The 19,363-nt window shown below is 41.7% G+C and overlaps 1 protein-coding gene across 2 annotated transcripts in view; it reads right to left on the bottom strand.

Annotated features, from left to right (window-relative positions):
- rin2a (Ras and Rab interactor 2a) overlaps positions 1 to 19,363 on the bottom strand; it is a 41,888-nt gene that overhangs the window by 2,967 nt on the left and 19,558 nt on the right. For both annotated transcript variants that reach the window (XM_055018706.1, XM_035941541.2), the window contains 8 exons: positions 17,432 to 17,642; positions 16,639 to 16,750; positions 15,735 to 15,807; positions 14,030 to 14,121; positions 8,345 to 9,973; positions 1,223 to 1,531; positions 973 to 1,104; positions 686 to 849 (listed from right to left, as the gene is read on the bottom strand). In XM_055018706.1, coding sequence (XP_054874681.1) covers positions 686 to 849; positions 973 to 1,104; positions 1,223 to 1,531; positions 8,345 to 9,973; positions 14,030 to 14,121; positions 15,735 to 15,807; positions 16,639 to 16,750; positions 17,432 to 17,642 — 2,722 coding nt within the window. The remainder of the gene's footprint in view (positions 1 to 685; positions 850 to 972; positions 1,105 to 1,222; positions 1,532 to 8,344; positions 9,974 to 14,029; positions 14,122 to 15,734; positions 15,808 to 16,638; positions 16,751 to 17,431; positions 17,643 to 19,363) is intronic.

Here is a 19,363-nt window from a genome sequence, read left to right on the forward strand (position 1 = left end):
AAGTGGCTGTGATAACACACACCACAAAATAAGCTCTCCTCATGCAGACAACCAAATACTAAAAAGACAAATGTGACTGAGTTGTTTACACAAAGGAGTTAAGAAATTTTAAAGTAAATCGTAGACTGCCTGACTGAGTGAATTTATGACATAATGTGTGGCACTTGGTGTTTCTTTATTTGGAAGCTAGTTTAATGTGGGATATGTGTGTCTATTTGTGATCCATTAGAATTCCATCATGATTTTTGCTGTACATTAATGTTCATTCATTAAAGACTGCAGAATTCAATTGTGTTGGGAAGATTGTCTGGAATCGGATGATATTAGAGCCATGATATACTATATATATTAGAAAATAGAAAAAACATGTGCTTTATGCCTATTCTAGGTGGATATAATTACTTTATTAAGGAGTGTGAAAGTGGCCAAGGAAATTAGTGAAGATATTATTCAGCAGAATTTGATCTGTCTTCATAACGTTAGTATGTAGATCACTACGATTATATTTAATGCAAATATAAAATAATTCTTCCCACCAGCACTTGCTCACACAACTGCAATTGTTTGAAATGTCGAGCTGTGCAGTTTAATTTCAAGTGATCATTACAATCAGTAATGCAACATCTGTAAAAATTGTCAAAATGTTCGACACTATTTCTCAAAGTGTACAGCTGTTTGTGCTCACCTGGAAGTCATCAATAGACGGTGCGGAGCGCAGGGTGGTGCGTCGACGGTGCCACTGGTGCAGCGTATCTCTGGTTTCAGAGCTCAGCACCCTGGCTGCCTGCTCCTCCTGGAAATTCCTGATCAGGGACATTGCTCCATATGCACTGGTCAGGTAGTAGCCACCTGCACAGGAGCACACAGATGTAGAGAATTAGCAACACAGAAGCTGTAAGAAGCCTGGTTTCCAAAGGAACAGTGTGGTCTGAATAGATCTAACAGTGAAGGTTCTCTAGAATTTACAACCACCTTCTCCATGCAGCAGTGAGGGGTCCAGCAGCTCCATCATGTAAAGTATCTCATTGTCCAGCTGAGGCATGTCACACTGAGCCAACACATAGGTCAGCATGGGCAGGAAGTCATCAGCACCGTACAGACGACCTGAGCCACACACACAGCAGGACGGTGAAATCATTCCATACTTATGAAACTGGCTGAGCTGACATGACAATGACTGCGACTGCACTGTAGAAAAGCTGTACGACTGTCAGGTGTGTACCTGAATTGTCCTCCATGATGGTGTAAATGAGTTTGCAGACCCTCAGCAGCATGGTGACCTTCTTCTCTGGGGAGTACAGTTTACACATAGTGTGGAACTTGTGCTTGATCTTCTCAATGGCCACAGGGTCTGGGGGCAACGTGTCAGCCACGCCCATTTCATGCGGCTGCCGGGCCTTGGCCAACGACAGGTTTTCCGTCAGCTCCTGCCACGCCCCGCTGCGCACCTGGAACTCCTGCAGGGCGGCACTCACCACCAGTTTGAGGGGCTTCAGGACACACTTGTGCATGGCCTTCTCCAGGACTCGGTCTGAGAAGAGGAGGACACAGCTAAGCATTTCCAACACATTTACATTATTGAATGTAACGCTGTGGCGCTATGGTATAGCGGTCAACACTGTCACCTCACAGCAAGAAGGCTATTGTACACCCCCTGACCCGATACAACCCTCAGATAACAGCAACTGCAGAAAGGTCCACAGATCACTGTGACTGATAGACTTCTATTTGATTTCCATGAGTATGCCGTTGTTGCTGGTGTGCAGAGCATGGTGTGTATTCAGACAGAGACACTGTCAACATGAGCTTTAACAAGCTCAGCTCATGCAGCCTGACTAACACACACCATGATATCATAATACAGACAGGATGGATGCAGGGAAGGAGGCCAAACCACAGCACTGCTGAATAAGGACCATGTGTGAGGACTGTCTGTGTGTGTTGCTGACTACTCTCCACAATTCAGTGTACTCAGCAGATTTTTTTTCTTTTTGGCTGAGCACATCTGCAGACACAGGTTTTACTCTCAACCACAGCTGGATGACATCCAGCATCTGCCATCCACAAAAATCCGTCTCTGTCTGTCCTGTCGTTATAAAATGTTTGAGTCCATCCTGCTAATGTATGTGTCTTGGTGGAAAGTTTCTCCACACCTCCTGATACGCCTCTGTTGAACCTGGACCAGACAGCAGAGGGTGACACTCATGCCAGCAGCACATTCTCACTTCCTCGTTCCAGCACTGCTGATTGAGGATTGCCAGTAAGCAGGATGCCTGCTCTGCACTGACAGTGTTTTTTTCCCTTTTGTTCCTGTTTGTTTAATCAGTGATTAGAGGTGAAGACAGACTGGATTTGTTGGTGCTGCACCTGTCTTTGCCAGCTGCTATTAATATTCTAGGATGTGACTATATCTCATTTTTAGAATATTCAGTTGCTTTGATGTACAACACAGGTCATCTAATCGCATAATGAAAGTGACACTGAAGCAACGTATGGCTCAGGTCATATCATGTCAGGCTGAACATCAGTCTTTATGTCAGCGACCTTCAGGACCTGGCAGGTGTGCCATGGTGTCGATCTGCACGTGTATGCTGATGACAGTTTTAAAAACAAACTGAAAAACCTGCTTAAGGACACACAGAATTGCAACCACTAATGTCTTTTTAATTTGCATTTGTGTGTGAGTGAGTGTGTGTGCGTCTGTGTGTGCTTTTAAGAGTGTGTGTTTGTGTCTGTGTGTGTGTAGTAGTAGTTTCTTTTTTTTTTCGATACTTGGAAGAGCTCAGTACTTACTGGACTCCCTGCAGCTCTGCTGAAGTGATTAAAAACAGGGAGTGCAGTGCCAACATTCCTTACTGTGGGCATTCAGTTGAGACTTGTGTTCAAGTCATTCTATAGACGGGAAGTGTCCACATTTACAGACACACTAATTGGGCTTCTCAAAGTAAAGCTGTGTGCCCACAAGCTTGTTAAAATGTGCACCTATTTTCCCTGTTGTCCTAAATTTTTCACATTTCAGAGGAATGACCACGACTAAATGCTGACCTGTCAATGCCTCTTTTGTTTTTAAATTCTGTGTTGGATTCAAAATCAATTCATATACCTGGCTACCTCTGAATACTGAGTGCAGGATTCGAATGAGTCACACTCCCCTGTGTTGTATCTCAGACAGTGCAAACCACAGTGGAGTCAGTTTTCCTGAGGGCATCTTATCAGTCAAGGACAGCCAAAACAGCCAATGTCTCACACACACACACACACACACACACACACACACACACACACACACACACACACACACACACACACACACACTTCTTGCCATGAAACAAGGGCCTCTTCCCACTTGATATAAACATCCTCTCAGCAAACATCCTCTCTGTCCTCTCCTAGCCTCTAACCAATCACCTTGTCCTGGACAACTGCACAGTGAAATGTCATTTTAAAGTGAAGTCTCTGTCCCTTTTTTTCTAAAATGAGTTACAAGCGTTCGGGTTTCCCATGTGTCTCAGGATTTCTACTTGACAGACATAAAACATTAACAGCAGACCATGTGAGGTTTAATGAACTTTATAGGTGTAGCCACCAGGTCATTGTCATCAATTGTTGGCTAACACTTACAGCAGACAGAATAACAGTGAAAACATATAATACACAAATGCACATCTAAAACCCAAACCCCCTTTTCAGCCAGTGAACACTTGTGACGTGGACATCAAGGTGGTGACATCATATAAATATTTAGGTGTCCACCTTGATAAGTTGGAATGGTTTAAAAATGTAGACTTCATCTACAAAAAGGGCCAGAGCCGACTTTTTTGCCTCAGAAGACTTGGATCATTAGACATCTGCAGTAAGATGCTGCAGATGTTTTATCAGTCTGGTAGCAAGTGTCCTGTTTTATGCTGCAGTCTGCTGGGGAGGCAGTATGAAAAACAAGGATGCAAGGCATCTGAACAAACTGATTAAAAAAGCTGGCTCTGTGGTTGGAATCAGATTGAACTCATTGGAGGATGAGCTGGAGAGACGTGCACTGAGCAAGATGGAGGCCATTCTGACAAACATGGATCATCCACTTCATATCTGCCTCAATGAGCAACAAAACATGGGAGGTGGACGACTCCTATCCCTGCACTGCAGGACAGAAAGATTCAGAAAATCTTTCTCACCATCAGTAATTAGACTATTTAATTCTAAAGTAAACAGATGAGACCCCAGATAATTGAATTTCCCTTCGGGGATTAATAAAGTTATTGTATTGTATTGCATTGTATTATTATCTCCACTCAAACACAATGACATGTAGACAATGTGACTGAGTCTCCTTGAAGTATAAATAGCCCTCTGCAATCAGGAGAGGTGAATTTATCTGTCCTGTCACTGGACCAACTGATAGCTTACTTCCTTCTTGATATGCACCATTAAAGCTTCAGTTACAGCCTTCACATTGTGTTTCACCAACATGTACAGTATAACGTCTGAAAAGTATATTTATTGTGTGCAGCATACAAAAAATTCTCTTGGAGCCATGCTCTAAACCCATCAGGAAATTCACCTGTTGTTTTTTTTTTTTTTTTTTTTTGCCAATTGCAGCCTTGTAAACTCAAGTGCATGAACTCCAAGAGAATTGGTAAAATTGGTGCCATGCAAAGTTATAAAAAATTGTGATTTTTTTCATTTAAAGCTGGAGTCCTGGCAGTGTGGAAAATTTTGATGTTTCACTTACAGGCTGCTGGCTTCAACTTTATTATCAACAGCTGGGTATGACAGTGGTCTCAAGCCCAATGCTTTCCCAAAATGGAAAAACATGAAGTTCTTATATCTGTGGACAAGAACGCTTTGATCTCTTTCAGATTGAGGCTAAGATGTCGCACCCTGTAAGATAATAAGGAAAGCCCCAGGTCTCATCCGGCTGCTCATGTTATTATAACACAGAGACACTTGTGAAATGCCACAAGCTGAGCTTCATGACGTCGAGTTGGCTGGAGCTAATTGCTGGAGGAGAGTCTCTCTGTGTGGGATGCGTGGAATACAACGGAGTCCATTCTGCACCCGCCCATGTCTTTGCCCCGCCTGAACATCCTGAACCTAAACACAAACATGGCTGGGTTGCAGAGTGAGTGTAGAAAGCAACAACAAAAAATCCCCTTCCATATCTGAAAATGTGTGTGTTTTATTGTTCTGTTTTTTTTTCTGAAACATAATGGTTCCTTCACTTCAACACAGACTGTAGATGTTGCATGTTATCTTATCTGTATGTCAACTTCGCTAAATTTGCTTTACATTTTTTGGTATTTAAGGTAGTATTTCAATGAAGTGACCACTCTGTGTTACACTCAGCCATTATTTACTTGCATTAAATATTGCATAAAAGAACTAATAACCAATATACTGGCAATTTAGGTGATGGGGAATTGATATAGAGCAAATGCAAAGAGAGTGTCAGAGAGAGACAGTGTGAGGCAGTATGTGGTGGGGGCTTGTCTATAATCCTCTCACTCTGATTGGAGAGTTGGTACAAAAGAAGTGAAGTTGGAGTAAGATAGAGATTGCATGACTTGGCAGATAGCCACCCAGATGCATCTGGGCCAGCTGGCCAGCCATTCAGCTCAACAGAAAACTTTCTGAAGCTGCCACAGCAAGATATTGTGCAACTATTCTAGGAAATAAAAACTGCAGCAGCTCCCAGTGTGAAAAACAAGCCATTCAAAAAAACAGGCATGAGAGGGGGCCACAATATGCCTCATAAAAACACAGAAAAATAGGACTCTATTTCAGTTTTAGCTTAGCTTCCCCAAAATTCAATGAAGATCTCCACTGAAAGAAAAGTTTTTAGGTAGGAATAGTCTTAATCTATGTCCAGGAAACTAGCTGACAATATTTGACAATTTGTTTTTTTCTTTACATTATTGTTTTTGAGGGCAGTGTATGTCTTGGTTAGACTTTCACAAAGAGAGAGATGTGCTCTCGTTAATATAGATTTAGATATTTTTAAAATAATTTTCTCTGCCTCACCAGTTTTCATTTGTTTTTCAAAATTTCCAAATGCTGAAGCCATAAATAAAGCATAATTTCTTCTCTGCCAAAGACCCTTCCCACAGCTAAGACTTAAAGCTTTACATGTTGAAGCTGTGATACATCTGTTAGGATGTTGTAAAACATTTTCTGGTTTGAAAGAGTACTCAAGTGATACAGTATCTCTCTTTCACCAAGTCGATGCTTATAATCAAAGCAACAGAGGCTGAGAAAGTCGGACTGATTATTCCACAGTTCCAATAACACAAATGGATATATTCTGTCATTTTCAGTTTGCAATACAGCCTCCCCATTTAGGATTTTAAATCTGAAGCTCAGGTTCTGATAATGTAGATGACATTATGGCAAACTTGCAGTTAATTTTTTAGACTTTGGTAGATGACATTATTGTTGAGCTGAATCTCAGGACATGGGACCTAAATACTACACTTCCCAGAATGCACTGGTAGCAGCAAGGAGGGACCTGACACCTGGTGCTTGACACCTGATCAGTGATCACTGATTGGGACACCTGGGAAGGACTGGGAGAAGCTCAGTCAGTCAGCCAAACAATCTTCAGAAGAGAAAGACACGAGGGAAGAACAAAGAAGATCCAAGTCCACTCATGGATTCAGTCCAAAGACGCCAATGGTTGGTGAAAGGTTTATTTGCTTTCTTGGTGGTTTCAAATGTTTCTTGATATGGCCAAGTTTATGTTAACTGCTCACTGTGTGATTGGTTAATGAAAGCCTGCAGCATTTACTCCATTTTTATGTCAAATGAGTTTGAATTAAGATGTTTCATTTTGAGTTTAAGTAAAGTAAAAACATAGAAAATATATATGTTCTATTAAATGTTAAAACTTTACTAAACTTTACTAAAGTGTTGATTATTCTTTATTTGATTTTAAAAAGGTTTAAGTGATTGATTCATTTAAATGGTTAAGTGGGTAATATGTCAACTTTTTGGTCCTGTGTTTGATGGTATGAATGTCGTTTCTCTGTCTTTAAAGGTTTACAACCTATTGAAATATCATGACCGACCAACTAAAAGGAAAATAAAAGTTTGAGTTGGAAATTTGAATTGAGTTCTCCTCGCGTCCTTTGGAGGGAAAGAGAGGTGGACTTGACAATTATTTTACTGTCCTCAGAAGCTGATTAGTACTTAAACAATTAGCATTTTCAAATAAGCTTAGTGAAAACATATAAAAATGTATTTTGAACTGCTAACAACTCTTTAAAAAAAATAGCAAAAATTGTAAAATGTCAGCACTGACGATGGGGTTTCATGCTGTGTGATGACCACTGATAAAAAGAACAGTTTTTCACCCATTTCATGACTTCATAATTACAGCCCTTTGCTAAACTATTTGAACGAGGCCAGCAGAAACAGGTTGGTTGAGCGGCCTCCTTCCTCCTAATATAAAACCCTCTTTGTGCTCTCTGTTTACATGTTACTCTGTCCAAGGTCTAATGCAGTCACTGAATCTTGGCCTAAATGATTCAAAGCGCTCTTCCGGCAGGTGTGTGTGTGTGATCTTGTGTATCTATGAGGTTGTGTCTCACTCTCCTTTTTCGTGCTGCTTTCATGGCATTGTAAGATGCAATAAAGGACGGATATAATAAAGGACAATAGAAGAGATATCATTGGCCTACAGAAGATTTGTACTCCATTTCAAAAAGTACAGTTTATTTGAGTCCACGATCACCTACCTTTACTTTGTTTTTCAAATAGATACATCCAGGCATACATAACATATAATTAGTGTGTTTCCTTACTTCACCAGAAATGCATACATACACAAACACACATGTTCACATCCAGCTGCCAACACGTGAGGACAAGTTTTCCAGTGTCTTCAAAACTAAAATATAGAAGTGAAACTGCTGCATTTGCATTCAACGTGGTTTCTGTGACACGGTGTTTCCACAGCAATAAGGATTTATCACTCATTCACATTTCCCAAACATAACCACAGGATTATTCACAAGCACAACAGAAATGACGCTCACCACACTCCCTATTGAGCTGACAATGAGCTCATAGTGCTAAAAAGGTAGAAATATTGCAGCTCACCAGTCCTGGAATCAGCAGTAGTCTAAACTGGAGTTGGCCAAAGTTTTTGGCGCAATTACTGTAATTATAGTGTTTAGCAAACATTGTTTTCCAGACTGAGGCAACAACTACATTTGCGGTTTACAGGCTGTGCCATTCCACTAGTGTTATGAACAGGTTTTGTTAGTAAAACTAGTGGAACAGCACAGGTGAGAAAACACAGCTAGATTCTCTTACAGTAACAGGTGAAGGAATCGGGTTATTTTAAACTCACCAATCTGGTCTTCAGGGATGAGGCTTTCGATTGGTGGCTCCATCTCAGAGCTCTGTCGCAAGTAGCTCTTCATCTGAGTGATGAACTGCCGGAGAGTCTGTAGCAGCTCCAGTCCAGAGGCATATCCCTGCCAGGCCTGGGTGCCAGCTCCCTCGCCCATGTAGCTCACATAGTCCTGTATCAGGGACCCAAAGTAGGACCCTTTATCCCTTGACAGCTCCAGAACCCTGCGGATCGCTCTCTTCTCAGGTGTCAGCAGTGAATTGAAAACGCCACTCATCTTGCGCAGATGTCCTCGTAGGGCCTTCTGGAGGACCAAAGCGCTGGCACTGGGGCGACGCTTCGTGTGGTGCCCAGGTGGCACCATGGTTAGGTCCTGGTCTTGGTCCTGATCACTCTCGAGACTGACGCCATAGTCAGGTTCCTCTTCATCCTCCTCATCCTCCTCATCATCATCTTCCTCCAAGCCACAGTAGGACAGGTGGGATTGTGGGAGAGAGAGGGGGAGGTGGGTGTTAAAGTCAGCCACAGTGGGAGGGCTGGGGTCATGCAGAGGAGGAATGAAAAAGGCGGAGGACTGAGAGAAATCCAGAGAGTCTGACGAGTCTGTGGAAAGGCTCATGTCACTTAGCCGTTGGCCGCCCCCACTGCATTCCTCACCCGCTTCTTCGTCTCCACCTGCCTTGCTCGCTGCCATGAAGGAAGGGTCTGGAGGACTGCAGGAGTCCTGGGTGGAGGCTCTGGTAGAATTTTGCTGAGAAAGTTTGGCCCTAATGATGGCCCTCTCAATAGTATCATCTTCCAGCGCCAAATGGCACTGGGCATCCTCTTGACTGGATGATGGTGAGGCTTTGGATCGATGAGGAGAGGATGACAGAGATGACAGGGAGAGTGGCAGGGATCGGCGGGGGATAGAAATGGGAGAACTGATGCTGAGTCTCTTGGGAGGGGAAGAAGAGGGGCTGATGCTTAGTGAGGAGCCGAGACGAGAAAGGAGGCTGCTGCCCCTCTCTCTCTGCTCCATTTTCTCCTTGGGGACATTGATCCAGGAGATCTTCTCCGGCATACTGAGCTGTCGGACAGGAGGGGCTGAGCGTTGTGGAGCAAATCGAGGCGGAGGTGGACGAGGGGGTGGAGACCGAGACACACACTCTGTAGCAGGTAGCTTTTGACTGCTGCCGGTTTGTCTGTTATTATCTTGTAGCTCTGTGTTTCTTCCAAGGCTGTGCACTTTCCTTTGACTTGACTGGCTGCTCTCACCGTGATCTGAGCTACACACCTGAGAACTGTCACTACAAGAGTGGAGAGTTTCCTTATTGGTGGCTTCTGTGTTGCTGGATTCCTCCCTGAGGCCCTGCTCTACTGTGTCAGGTGTGTTGGGAGTGGTGCCCTGGTCACCACCATCTGTCTGGTGAACCTTAATGAAGAGGGGATTGATGAAGCACAGTGCTCCGTTGGACTGGCAACACTCAAGCTCAGATGGGGTTCGAGTTCGAAGTCGAGGGCGCCCTGGAGCAGCTGCCGAGGAGACAGGTCTCTGGACAGGTGGGGGAGGTCTATCAGGAGCTGCAGTCCCTGTCAGCGACACTGAGCCCTTCCTCCTGTGGCACAACTGAGCATCCCAGAAGCCTGTGAGACACAGTAACAAGAAAAAACCTGTATCCATATTAAGCGTGTATGATTTGCCAAATTAAATTCATGCTCCGTACAACTTGGTAGCATGTGGATTGAAGCCAATATTAGCATAACCTGGACCACAGATTCAGTAGCTGCCGTTCCACAAGCTTTGGCACATATATATGTGTGTGTGTGCGTGTGTGCGTGCGTGCGTGTGCAATAACATATCTATATCTATCTATCTATAGGTTACAGCAACCTCAAATAAGAAGAAGTGATGTCAGAAATGGTGTCACCACACATTTAGCTGAAACTATATCCATTGAATATTCCAACTCATTTGTCATGGCATCAGCAAAGTATGTCAGTTATTGGAGGTTGTTGGAACTGCCTCTGTAGAATCAGACAGAACTAAATGCCACGCACAGCTGTGGAATTATGTTGAAACAATACAGACATACAGCCTGTTAAGGATAAAGGTAACTGTATTTTTCAAAAGATAAGTAGCAAAAATATGAAAACCCCAAAACTCTAGTATACCCTCAACTACACTGAAAAAATTAGCTGTCATATTTCTGCTGCTGTTTAATCAGCGGCAGGCACTTTAAAAGACTTATATCAAACAGTACAAAGATTAGCAGGAAAAAACAAACATCAAAATGCTCCACAGCACTCTCATTCTGTCCTAATACAGGTCCTGCAATTTCAACAAATTCCACCCAAAAACTCTAAATGTAGAATAATGCAGAATGACTTCTGTCAGGGAACATTTATACTCTAAGCCGTACCAGACGGAGCAAATCAAGACAAGCAGAGCAGTGGAAACAACAGCATATGAAGAATACCAGTGCCAGACACAGTGCAGCTTTGCGCAACCACACAGCAGAAAAGAGAGCAACAATACTTACTGTGATCCCAAAGCAGAATGACACAGATGAGCTGTTGATCTCACACTCAGTCTAACTCTTTGTGCTGTGTCTCCACAACCTGAAACTCCACTAGTTTCTGTGGCTCGCTTACATTCAGTCTGTGTTGTGACTCATGTTAATGAATGTGTGGGTGGGCTGTTAGCACACTGTCTCTGCCTCTCTTCCTCTCCTTCAGTAGAAGTTGAGTGGTTTTTCTCTTTGACAGAGAAGCTTTTCCTAATTCCCTCCCACTCTACTCATGTTTTTTTTCTCTCTTTTGTTAATATCTGTTGTTTTGCTGTTACATGTTCTGACTGTATTGCTGTTTTGACTGCAGTACTGTTCATTATTTTTGTTGAAGATGTGCTCACTTTGATTTACGGATACTAGAACTTTTCAAGACAATAATTTGATCACTCAGTAATACACAGTCCAAATACACGCACGCATGCAACCGCACACAACAACACACACACACACACTTGCACACACATACACACATAGTACAATCAGAGCAGAGAGGAATGTGGTTTGGCATGGTTGGTGTAAGAACCGGGAAAGTCAAGGGTATCTTGTAGCGAGATATGACGGCTGAACTGGAGCCAGAAATAGACTGAACTAGCACACGGCACTGAGACATGAAGTCAATCACTGCAGTTTTTTTCAGAGCTGGGAATATTTCACTTCCCAGTGGGGAGATCAAACGTACACGTTTCAAAGTGTCACTATAAGTACAGACTTAGCTTTGATTGTCAGTGCAGTAGAAATATCCCAAACATATCCTAATAATCAGCATCCGGGCCAATCAGGGCATGTTGTCGTAAACCAGTATCAATAAATGAAAGCAGATCTCGATCTGATCCTTTCTTTACATGGGTGCTAATTTTGCATCATGGCTCTGCTTTGACAGCCCACAGTACATATGGAAATGGACTGACTATTACTATTACCTTCAGCATTCAGATTAAGTAGTCTGTGAAAAATAAGGTGTGTCTGATTTTAGAGGCAAAGCGTATCTCAAAGGTCAAAAAAGTGGAACTTGTAGCTCTACAGCTGAAAGGTAGATAATCTTATCTGATTTACAACTGAGCCTATCAGTTTTATGTGTCAGATTAGTACATTTTAAAGCAGGACAAAAGAAAGGCATTAAGAAAAACAGTATGTCGTTTAAATAATTTATCTTTATTAGACTTCCACAGATAAGGAATATCTACAGCAGAGCAAAGTACAGTAGACTCCAACACTTAAGCCAAGAATCACAGACTTAGCAAACATATGACTGATAAGTACTGCAAAGTTGCTTATAGCAGCTTACATGCAGTTTGGTAGCTGCATTCACTTTATGTATTTGTTTCACAAAAATAAGATATAATAGAGGAGAAGTTGGGGTATGTGGATTAGTTATGTGACCGAAAATTCTAACCTAAGTCAAAAATAATGACAAAGAAATTGTGTTCAGTATGGACCAGTCACATCTGAAGGGTAATACCAAACATGTCAGCTTAATTTGAGTTTGTTAGCCAGCTCCCAGGCTTCTCATACTCAATCCTGCACTTGTTTCAATTACAATGACGGCAACTAAGTTGGCTTTATGTCTGAATGACACCTTGCTCACTTTATTTATTGAAGCTGCAATGGCAGTCTTGCTAAGTCTGACCTAGAAATTTCCAAACCACTTTAATCACAGCACAAGTCTGAACTTCATGAAGTCACATTAACAGATAGACATTTACACATGGCAATTGTGAGAAGGAAACTCATAGGAAACTCAAGACCATCTCCATGGTCTGTACAAATGTATGTAAACCTTTGTTCACAACTGTACGTCTGAATATCAGAATGCTGTCACTTTAACAGATTGATTAAGCAGCAGTGTTACCTATGCAATGTCTGAAAGGGCTTAAGTAATTTTAAGTGTATAATGAACCGAATTACCTGCAGAATTTATATAAACATCAACAAGATGACAAACTGCTTCCTGAATTAAAGTGTCTTTACGGGTGGAGCAGTAACATGATACTGTACAGACATCAGAGTCAACTGTACTCTTTAATCAGATTTCCCAGCCATTTGCTTATCAATGAAGACAACACCCACTCATCCACACACACAAGATTGTTTGTATGTACATGTACGTCAGTACCGCATTCTAGATCATTCATTCAGTGTTGCTCAGTGGAGGGGATGTATGTCTGGAGATAATTTGACACCACATTAAAGGGAGAATGTTATTGAATCATTGTGTGTCACACTGAACTCATAAAGAAGCTGTCAGGTGGAAGTCTGCTCAGAGTACCTATGGTGGTTCAAAGCTGAGTAACAGTTGCAGAGCCTGAACGGACACAAATGTCACTCTAAGCGGGCTATGAAAACGGAAGCTATGTTCACCAACACCTACACAGTTTTAAATCCCTTTTTTCCTCAGCTAAATTTAGCAAAAAACAAAAAGCACATAGCTTACATATGATAAATAGCAGATATAACTCTAAATATCCATAGAACATTTTAATTTAACAATAAAAGCCACTGTCTTTAGATTGTAAAAAGGCAAAATCCTCTAACTGTCTTGAAGGAGGTGCTGTACGTCCCTTCAGAGGTGCTCAGCTCTTGCCTCTTGCCTGAATGTATGTCCAGTTAAGCAGCACTGATCTGGGCCTGGAAGAGGCATTTGTGCCTGGGGGTGAGTCATTTAACGCCGGCATGCCAGTTAACTCTTTCAGCACTAGGGAATGTGGTCGAGATGGGTTTTATGAGGGTCACGATTCAGATGGGGAAAAAAGAATTGCCTCAGTTTTTCTACACAACAGATAAGGGATGCCGGAAAACACTCTACGTTTCAGAGTTTGCAAGAGGCTAAAGGAAATACACAAATACGTTTGGGTGCCACAAATCTGATGCAATGTTACCAATAATTGCTTCAAACTCTGCATACATGACCAACTACATGTAGCTAATGATCTACACCAACACACCTGCAGCACAGGCAACAATACACTTACTGTGTTCTGATACAGACAGTTCATTTGTGCACGTGCAAACTATATGTTATCAGCCAATTGTTCAGCATTTCTGTCTGAAATAAAGGAATTACTCACTACACAACTTCCCCAGTGCATGCTTGTCCCCCAAAAATATACAGTACATAAACTGGAGAACCAACCTGCTCCAAGTTTAGCAACCTCCTCAAGATCAGCGAAAGTTCTGGCTGAAGCGATGGCCTCTGGAAGCTTTAGAGTGAAGGGCAACACATCCCTACGGAGAAGAGAAATGGAGGAGTGAAAGAGAGAATGACGAAGAGAAGGGAAAGTGAGTGAAAGAGGGCGGGGTTGAAAGCGTATTCCTAAAGGCGTGAGTCACTGTGTTGGAACAGTGTCGGCCAGGGCGTGTGGTGTTGGCTGATTTGTGGACTCAACCACACAGCCGAAGGGTAATGTGTGCCTGCTGCTCTCCTCGTCTGGGTTTTTTACATGGCATTCAAAAGGTTTTAACACAGTTTCCAAAGGTTTCAGTCAAGCAAACCTGAGTTGTCAAAGCTAAAAAGTTAGATGTACAGATTTTAGAGTAGTGAGTTATCTCTCAGAAAAACCTGAACACTTTGAATGCACTAAATGACAGTCGTTGTTGGACTACTGTGAACAAGACTATTACAGGTACACCAAGTGACAAGAAATGTGTGTACATATAAAGTTGAGTAGATATAAAATGGATACTAAGCAGTTTCATAGGTTTGGTTCCCTGTTTTGTTTGTCCCATGCACCAACAATTGAGTGATGCAATCACTTTTCCACTGGTCTACAGATGGCACACACCAATAAACACAATCATGCAACCGCATATAAGTGCAGAAGAAGAAAGCAAGATAATACAATAATAAACAATACACGACTTATGGGAAGGAAACTGATTCATCACATTATTAGGTTCTAATTAGCTAAATGACATTAGTATGGCATAGAATAAAAATCAACTAATGATCAGTACTCTTCTACAGCTGAGGTCAACTGTAATTATCTCATGACAAGAAGTTGGAAGGTGATAAAGTTCTGTCATCTGCTACTGTTGTCAACAGCGTGCACAGTGTTGAAGGAACCTCAGTAGCCTTATTTACACTGTTGAAATCAGAGATGGGAACAAAGGAGTAAAGATGAGACAAAAATTGACTGCAAAAAACAACAGTGTCGTGATACAAGTTGCAATGGAATAGTTACGCAGTGGTCATGTATTTCTATTTTAACTATACATCCATCTAAAAATACATCTGTGCTTCCTTGTTAGATGTGATTAAAAATGGAATATTTTGTAGAACGTTTTTCCAGTCCTCGACACTTCCTTTATTGCCTTTGTTATGACATGTGACATTTTTATGTTGTGTTTCACTCTGTTCTGTAATCTACTATTAAACAAGATTGTGGCAACAAAACACATTACACCTAATAGGTTTTCTTATATGGCATGGTATGGTATTTTGGATATGAAACTAAACTTTTTGGGACTTCAGTGCTGTCACACTTCAACAATAATTTAGTCTGATTAACATAAGCTGCTACTGTGAAAAAATTATAGTTTAAATGTTAAAAGAACAGAGTTGGCTTAAATGCACTGCAGGTTTTGGTGGTGATAAACCTCTACAAACTGGATGAACCAAACGGCCCAGACCAAACCAGCTCCCTCACATGCACATTCAACTTGATAAATTTAGGAGAAAGCATAGACACAAAATCACAATTCTGTGTAAAGTGGTTAGAAAACTATAATACTAGAATACAACCAAATGGTAAACTATGAATCTGTGTTTTTTTTTTTTTTTGCTTGTTTGTTTGTTTTTTCTTTCTCTAATCTTGAGTAATTCTGTCTGTTGAACTCACCTGCTGATGCAGCAGAAAGCCATGAGGCGAAAAAGGTCTGCAAAGCTCAGGCCTGATCCCTCCAGTGAGAAGGCTGTAGGAACACAACATGATCAACACACTGCAGCAAAGTGATAGGAGGGAAAGAAACACTGCATAGTCTGCCATTAACTTTAACTGGTTCAAAGACCTGAGTCTATATTTCTGATATTTTAACTTATTTCACTGGACTTAAATGAGCAGTGAACACCTCCATAAATTTCTGAGGCTCAAGCCAATGCTAAACTAGCAGGCAGAACAGCAACAGTGTCTAACAGAGTTGAGGTTATTTCACCTTAAACAAAGGGAAAGGAAATGTTTTGATAGCAACAATGTACATACTTTATCTCTCCTTTCAGTAAGGTTATCAACCTGTCATGTACAACTTGGCTGAAGGAATCTTTAAAAATTAAAAAATGAAATACAACAGAGGAGTAGAGGTAGGCCATAAGACAATCAGATCACCCAACCCTTCACTTAACACTGAGGAGCAACAGAAGTTTGAATACACATGCTTCCAACACCACTAAAACAAAAGTGGCCTGTCAGTGACGTTCCCCTGTTTTGACTAAAAATACATTTTGCAGTGGCAGTAAGCAGTAAAAATTTTCTAGACAAAGCTTGTGAGACAGTACCTGGTACATGGACATGTTCAACTGAGCAGCTGAATCCAGCAGCTGGACTGTAGTAAACACGTCACTCCATCATGTATGTAGGTATCAAGTTTTCTTATTAATTCATAAAAAAACATTATGACTCAAGTCCACTGTGAAGAGGGCCACCCCTGGATATCTATCTATCCAGCTGAGTTATTTTTCAACATTGTGTTTCAAAGGGTAAAAAAATAAAGCAAAAACGCACAAAGAAGTAGATCCCAGACACTTACTGTACTGGCTCTCCTTGACAGGGAAATCCTTGATGAAAACTGTGGAGTCTTTGTCCACACGTATAGATATGACCTTTTTCTGCAGACTGGTTGACTTCCTCACTACAAATGTCTGCAAGCCAGGGGGAAAAAACATCTCATCAAAACATTTACTTCAGTGTTTGCAGAAGAACAGCACCATTCTCTATAGAGCTCTACAGACTCAATTGTTTTTCCATAAAGAATCATAAAAGTTTACATACATTTGTGATGACCACGTATATCAAGGTAGTCGCCGATTAAATTTCCAATGACTCCTATAACCCATAATGTTCGATTATGGAATCACTAAGACACATGCATCTCTTTACAAGTGTTTGTAAATTTTTGTTCACAACTGTATATATGTATTTATAGTGGGATACTGTATATTTATTATTATCTGTAAAAAACAGACAACATATCGCATTTATTAGATCCCTAAGAAGGGAGGCACTAGCTGCAGTTGTATATTTGCTTGATTCAGCATTCAGCCTTCAGCATTAGAGACACTCTGTATCTAACCAACTCACTCTTCTTAAGGTAAAAGCCATCAGAGATTATGAAAACAGATTTCTAAGAATGACAGCCAACAATGTGTACAGCTACTAATAAACATATACTGGCTTGTAGTCTAATAAGGTAAAACACTGGTTGAGATTGTGTTAGAGGTTTGAATTTGGAACAGTGATTTTTTTAAGATGTAGTTTATGGTGCTGTTGTAATACATTCATAGCTTGGTTACAGGAAGCCACAGTGGGTGTTGTTCACTTACTCCAGCAGGCTGGCTCTGGAGGAGACGTCTGGCATCCTGGTGGCTGAGGCCCAACTGTAGCCACACAGCATGTGTATGGACCAGTCTATCCAGAACACTGAGCCGCCGATGGAGGGAGTCGTAGCCAGAGTCTCTTGCTCCAGCCAGTCCTGCGCCAATCCCAGTACAAGGTGAAGCCTGTAAGAAGAGACCTCCCACCTCTTCACCCAACCTGTAAGTGAAAAGGCAGAATGAGAATTGTATGTTTCATAATTGTACTACTGAACGTTGCAACAAACACACTCTCAATACGTTCTTAGGAATTCAGAGTAACTCCGATGTGATGGGAATATCCCTGTTAATCCAAAAAGATTAATTGGGCAAAATGAGAGCAATTTCTGTAGCAGGGGGAAAAGCATTTTAACCATTTTAGGCCAGTGACAGACAGAAAGATTAAACAAATCACACATTTAATTTTCGATCAAAAGATGTGCATTTTTTTCCTTTGGAAGCTACAAAGGAACACATTAATGCATAAAGACAGAAGCGCTTTGGCATTTTCACTTGTTCTTGTACCCAAACTGACATTCCACAAAAAATTGTTTCTTTGTTAATTTACCCTTAAATATGTGCAAAAAAAAGGGAAATGAATACAAGAAAAAGAAAGCTGAAGTTGTGCTTCACAGAAAGGTAAACATGAGGTGAGCTGTGGATTTGCACTAAAACTGCATAAAGCAAAAATAATAAGCAGTCTCCCTCTTTTACAGTATTCCATAGTTTGTCATTAGCACAAGTGATGTCATCTGTCTTGAGTCTAGTTGTAAATATCAAACATGGTTAAAATAAAAAGCAGGGTGATGACAGGATGTGACTATATCAGGAGAGAAACTGCTGCATTAGCATACATATACATAATGAATAGAATAGAATAGAATAGAACAGAATAGGATAGAATAGAATGCTTTTAATTGTCATTATACGCACACAATGCACAACAAAATTAAAGACAACTCTTGTGGTGCAAAGTACATCCATCCAAACATCCATTTTCTTTCGCTTATCCAGGGCCGGGTCGCAGAAGCAGCAGGCGAAGCAGGTTCTTCCAGACGTCCCTCACCCCAGCAACGCTTTCCAACTCTTCCTGGGGGATCCAGAGGCATTCGTGGCCAGACAAGACATATAATCCCTCCAGCGGGTTCTGGGTCTTCCCTGGGGTTTCCTCCCAGGCGGATATGTTCGGAAAGTCTCCCTGGAGGCATCTGAATTAGATGTCCAAACCACCTCAACTGGCTCCTTTCGACGCAAAGGAGCAGCGGCTCTACTCTGAGCTCCCTCCGGATGTCTGAATTTCTTACTCTATCTCTGAGGCTGAGCCCAGCCACCCTACAGAGGAAACTCATTTCGGCCGCTTGTATCCACGACCTCGTTATTTCAGTCATTATCCAGAGCACATGACCATAGGTGAGGGTTGGGACGTAGATGGACTGGTAAATGGAGAGCTTTGCCTTATGGCTCAGCTCCCTCTTCACCATGACGGTTCGGTACAACGCCCGCGTTACTGCTGACGCTGCACCAATCCGCCTGTCCATCCCTCACTCCATTTTCCCATCACTCGTGAACAAGATCCCAAGATACTTGAACTCCTTCGCTTGGGGAAGCAACTCCCCCCCAACCTAGAGGGAGCAATCCACCAGTTTCCTGCTGAGAACCATGACCTCAGACTTTGAGGTGCTGATCCGCATCCCCGCTGTTTCACACTCATCCACAAATGGCTCCAGTGCATGCTGAAGGTACGCACAAAGCACAAATAAGACCAAATAGATAAAAAAGTCTAAATATATTTACAAAAGGAGTCAATAAGACATTGAGAAGAACAAGCATCACAACAACAAAGGGCAGAGATATATTAGTTTTTCCGTGCCTCGATGGTGGCCGATAGCTCATCAAGTTTAT

Source organism: Amphiprion ocellaris, chromosome 16, assembly GCF_022539595.1.
Source record: "Amphiprion ocellaris isolate individual 3 ecotype Okinawa chromosome 16, ASM2253959v1, whole genome shotgun sequence".
Taxonomy (NCBI): Eukaryota; Metazoa; Chordata; class Actinopteri; family Pomacentridae; genus Amphiprion; species Amphiprion ocellaris.